Genomic DNA, 5499 nt, shown 5'->3' on the forward strand with positions numbered 1-5499 from the left:
CTACCCCCATTCCCACAAGGTCCATTTCCAAGGACAAGCCCATCAAATGGATTCCAGCCACACCTGAAGCCCTGAGCTGGGTGGCCTGAGCATGGGCACCTGCTGAAAGGTCCCCAAGGACACCAAGAAGTCTTTCTTGGAAGGATCTTCTCCTTCCAGAAGACCAAGACAGATGCAGCAGAGACCACTTACCCTTCTCCTTCTGGTGCTGGGCTACAAGAGGAAGAGAAAAGTCACTTTATTAGGGAGACATGGGGAGGAGCTGGATCTGGGAAGGGGGAAGGTGGACACGTGGGGAACGTGCCCCTTGGCCAGGGCAGCCTCCTCCACAGCAAGCAGCACTCACTTGTCATCTTCTCAAGGAGGTCTGCAGAGGAGAGAAGAAAGGCAGTGAGAGGTGGTGGAAGAAGTGTGGCCTGGAGGACTTTACTGGACCTGGGACCCTCCTGAGAAGTTGAGTCCATCCATGGACTCTTTCAAGTGTGTGAACAAGCCCCTTGGCAAGACTGGAAGGTCATGGTTCCTAGCATGTCCTCCCCACTTGTGTCACTGTGGAGGCACCTGGGGGAACCTTCCTTGATGTCAGGGACCAGCAGCAAATCCCTGGTGTCTCCCAGGGATGCTCCTCTGGACTGAAGGAACCTCAGAGGAGAAGTTCAGCCAGCAAAGTGGCATCAATTCTCTCTTTATCTCCTTCCCTCACCTTGCTGGAGGAGATGGTCAGGAGGGGAATGAGAGTGTGGGAGCTCATGAGGAGGTTCTTCCACAGGGAGGAGTTCCCAGGGAATCCAACTTGGGCGGGGGAAGTTCAGCCACCAGTTTGGGTGACCATACTTGGCATGTTCTAAAGAGCTGCATCTACAGCATCGTGACCAGAAGGTCAAGGGAGGGGATTGTCCCCAACTGCTCTGTCCTGATGAGACCCCTCCTGGACAATTCTGTGACCCTGAGCCCTGGGACAGGCTGCCCATAGAGGTGGTGGAGTCTCCATCCCTGAAGACATCCCAAAACCCACCTGGATGTGTTCCTGTGGGATCTGCTGGAGGTGACTCTTCTAGCTGGAGGTTGGACTGGATGTTCCCCAGAGGTCCCTCCCAACCCTGTGGAATCTCTGATGTCTCCATACAGGCATCCCCACCATATCTACAGGTACTTCTGGAGGGGTCTTTGGCAAGGAGAAGTGAAGATTCACCTTCACCTGACGAGAGCTGCCCTGCAAAAGAAGCACCAACAACTATGGGTGGTTGTGACTTCAGATGAACAAGAAAGACTTTGCTGCCACCAAGGGAGACCTCAGCAGGGTCTTCTCCACCCCTGCTTGGATAGGGCTTGGTGATCTCATTCTGGAGTCCTTGTCTGGTCTTCTGGCCCAGGGTGTGTTCACCAGGGGCTGGTGGGATGTTCTTGTGTCTGAGGAACCCTGTTGCTGACCAGGCTCTGTGGTCAAGGTTCTGTGCCCTTGCTGCTGAGCCAAGGGGAGAAGTGGTGGCCCAAGAGAGACACTGGCCAGAGAAATTGTAGCTGCCCCATCCCTGGCAGTGTTGAAGGGCAGGTTGGATGGGGCTTGGAGCAACCTGGGCTGGTGGGAGGTGTCCCTGCCCATGGTGGGACTGGATGGTCTTTAAATTGTAGAATGGTTTTGGTTGGGAGGGACCTTAAAGCCCACCTGGATGACCCACTAGATGATCTTCAAGGTGGTTCCTCCAACCCTGGGGGTGTCCAAGGGCAGGTTGGATGGGGCTTGGAGCAACCTGGGCTGCTGGGAGGGGTCCCTGCCCATGCAGGGGGGTTAGATCTAAATGATCTTGAAGGTCCATCCAACCCAACCCATCCCATGATTCTCTGACATGGTTTCATGATTCTATTGGGGTTTAATCACCAAATTATGGTAGAATGTGAAGTTCTTGACCAATCACCAGAGGGTTTCTCTGGCATCTCACCTTTATTTTTCAAGTTCTGGAGACAGTAGCATAGGCCAAGGATCAGGATGATGATGGTGGCTTCCAGGACTATTATTACAATGGATGGTGCTGACCAACCTGCATTTATTTTTTTAAAAAAGAAAAGAACTGCTCATGGAAGGAGAAACACATGGATCATCTAGTCTTTTAGGTGGCTCAGAACATCTATTTTTTGGGGGGGAATGTGGTAATTAATCATGGACTTGGAATCAGAGTTGGAGGGGACCTCTTGAGATCATCAAGTCCAATTCCCCTGCTGGAGCAGGATCACCTGGAGCACATCACACAGATCTGCATCCAGGTGGGTCTGGAGTATCTCCAGAGAAGGAGACTCCACAGCCTCCCTGGGCAGCCTGGCCCAGGGCTCTGTCAGTCTCACTGTGAAGTTTTCCCTCATCTTTCCATGGAACTTCTCATGTTCCAGCCTGTGCTGGAACCTCTACTGCAAAGAGTCAGGCTCCATCCTCCTTGCACCCACCCTTGGATACTTGTGGCCACTGATAAGTCCTCCCCTCAACCTTCTCCCATCACACAGACCCTGCTTCTCCAGCTGTTCCTCACCTCAAGGGAGGCAGCAGAGAGTGGGACCAAGGAGAACACAAAGCCAAGTCCCAGTACAGACCATGTTCTGCCCAAGGTTCTGGAGGGACCTCCACGATGGGTGGAACAAGCAAGAGCTCACCCTCTCTTTCCCAACCCGAAGAGAACCTGGACAGAGAACCAGCCACGACCAACAAACATTCAACATGGTTTTACCTTGAGAACAGTGGCAGATAACTTCTGTACCTGGAAAAGAGAGAGGAAGTTGAGACCATGAGCCAACAATGTGCCCTGGTGGCCAGGAAGGTCCCTGGGCTGCTGGGGGGTGGGCAGGAGGGGAGGGAGGTTCTTCTGCCCCTCTGGGGGGGACACGTCTGCAGAACTGGGAGCAGTTCTGGGCTCCCCAGGAGGACAAGGAGCTGCTGGAGAGGGGACAGCAAAGGCCCCCAAGATGCTGAGGGGCTGGAGCATCTGGGGAGGAAGGGCTGGGGGAGCTGGGGCTGTTGAGCTGCAGAGGAGGAGCCTGAGGGGGGGTCTCCTCAAGGCTGGGCAGGATCTCCAGGGGGGGCAGGAGGGGGGACCAGGCTCTTCTCAGGGACAGGACAAGGGGCCACGGGACCAACTGGAGCTCAGGAGGTTCCACCTGAAGCCGAGGAGGAACTTGTTGACCTTGAGGGTCCCAGAGCCCCGGGCCAGGCTGCCCAGGGAGGTGGTGGAGCCTCCATCCCTGGAGACATCTCCAACCCCACCTAGACTGTGATTCTGTGAGGAGAAACAGAAGTCACAGATGTGCCACTTGGTCGTTTTGGCCTGATAATCAATCCTGGGACTGACCAAGAGGGTCTCAAGCCTCCAGCCCAACCTGAACTCCTGTGCAGTTGATGAGACACCAGGATGGGGGCCCATCACGTGCAAGGGACATCCTAAAAGGACAGGAAACCCCCATGGAGAAGCATCCCTCATCCTACCAGCCCCTCCCCTTGGGTCTGTCCTGTGTCCTCAACTCTCCTGAAGGGGAAGATCCACCTTGGGGGATGTGGAAGGAGTAACCAGGGGATGAGCTGTTGTCTCTTACTTTGTTTTTCCATCTTGTTCAGCACTCCTGGTTGCCCTGGAACAAAACCATGGTTGGTTAGAACATGTTTTCCCTTCACCACCTTCAGACAGGACAAAAGAAGCTCCCTGAGGCCCTGGAAGTGGAGCTGGGCACCTGGAGCAGAGCCAGGACTGCTGCTTGCACACCCTTCCTGCTGATCCCCACGGGAAGCTGAGGAGCAGGAAGGCAGCAGGCAGAGCCTTGCTTGGTTGGAGCACCAAGGGAAGGAGTCAACCCCAAGCCTTCCTCCTCTTGCCTAGCATGGGAGGCAGCTATTTCTCCTGCCTCCCCAAGAGCTCAAAGATGTCCCTCTTGCTCCCCAGCAGGATGTTCACAGGGAGGAGAGGCAAGGGAGCCTGCACTGACCTCCCAGCACCCATGACATGAGTGTCTCCAGGTCCCATTGCTTGCCTGGTCCTACAGGGCTTTGTGGATTCCCACCAGGGTGGTTGTGCAAGTGGTCAAGCCATGATGGGATGGCTCTGTTGGACCATTTGCTACTTCTTTGGGTGGCAGAAAGAAATGGTGTCTCTTTAACCCACTGGAAAGAGGTTTCCTTACCTGACAGGAGAAGGACTAAAGCAAATAGGGAAAGGATGAAGGGGCAAGATGTCCACATCCTTCTTCTGCAGGGACAGAGAGTCATCAATTCTGATGTGTTGCAGTGGAGGAGACAGATGAAGGTGGATGAGAAGCTGAACACGGGACAACAATGTGCCCTGAAGGCCAGAAATCATCTGTGTCCTGGGCTGTGTCACCACCAATGTGGCCACCAGGCCCAGGGAGGGGATTGTCCCCCCTCTGCTCTCCTCTGGTGAGACCCCCCTGGAGTCTGTGCAGGTGAAGTTCTTGGTGTTGACCACCATCCTCTCAACCCTTAAGGGCTGCATCCTCCAGAGGGACCTGGGGAGCTGCTGCAACCCTGAAAGTCCAACGGGGCAGCTCCTCTCTCAACCCTTCCCTCCTTGGCCCCACCACGCCTGGTCTAGGACCTTGAGGCCACCATGTCAGGCAGCTGGACCCAGCCCTGAGCAGTTTTACCTCCACCCCATCAGCCTCCTAAAGGAGCTTAGAGAATCACACAGCATCACAGAATGGTTCTGGTTGGAAGAGACCTTGAAGATGATCGAGTCCAACCATCACTCAACTCTACATCCCATTAAACCAACTCCACCAACCACAACCCAACTCTACCAACCACAACCCAACTCCACCAACCACAACCCATCATTCCAGGTATAGGTTGCCTACAGAGGTTGTTGATGCCCCTCCCTGGGGGTGTTGAAGCCCAGGTTGGATGAAGCTTGTGCAGCCTGGTCAGGTGGGAGGTGTCCCTGCTCCTGGCAGGGAGGTTGGAACCTGATGATTTTTAAGGTCCCTTCCAGTCTTCCCCATTCTATGATTCCATCATAACCCAACTCTACCAACCATAACCCAATGCTACCAACTATAACCCAACTCTACCAGCCATAACCCAACTCTACCACATCCAGAGCTTAACCCATGTCCCTCAGCACCATCTCCACATCTCTTAGACTCCTCCAGGGATGGAGATTCCACCAGCTCCCTGGGCAGCCTGGCCCAGTGGTTAAGGACCCTTCCAGTGAAGAAATTGTTCCAAATACCTAATTTAAACCTCCCCTGGCCCAACTGGAGCATGAATGCCTGGTGGGTCGTGCTTGGTGGTGACCTCCTGCTGGGGGCTGGGTTGGGCCATCCAAGCTGCAGGGAGGGTTGGGACAAGAATTGACATGAAGGGGCAGGGTGATGTGTCCACCCTCAGCATCACAGCCTTATTGACTGCCAAGGTCAAGGAGGAGATTGTTCCCCTCTGCTCTGGTGAAACCCCACAGGGAGAACTGAGTCTACTTCTGGTGTCCCCAACACAAGAAGGACATGGAG

At 54.6% G+C, this 5499-nt stretch overlaps 1 protein-coding gene across 1 annotated transcript in view; it reads right to left on the bottom strand.

The window, feature by feature from the left end:
• LOC104397843 (E3 ubiquitin-protein ligase TRIM39-like) overlaps positions 1-367 on the bottom strand; it is a gene marked incomplete at its 5' end in the record, with an annotated part of 3427 nt that extends 3060 nt beyond the window's left edge. Inside the window, 2 exons of the mRNA XM_010007856.1 lie at positions 193-213; positions 347-367. Coding sequence (XP_010006158.1) covers positions 193-213; positions 347-367 — 42 coding nt within the window. The remainder of the gene's footprint in view (positions 1-192; positions 214-346) is intronic.
• Between the last annotated feature and the right edge of the window lie 5132 nt (positions 368-5499).

Source organism: Chaetura pelagica, unplaced genomic scaffold, assembly GCF_000747805.2.
Source record: "Chaetura pelagica isolate M959 unplaced genomic scaffold, ChaPel_1.0 scaffold202, whole genome shotgun sequence".
In the NCBI taxonomy this organism is placed as follows: domain Eukaryota; kingdom Metazoa; phylum Chordata; class Aves; order Apodiformes; family Apodidae; genus Chaetura; species Chaetura pelagica.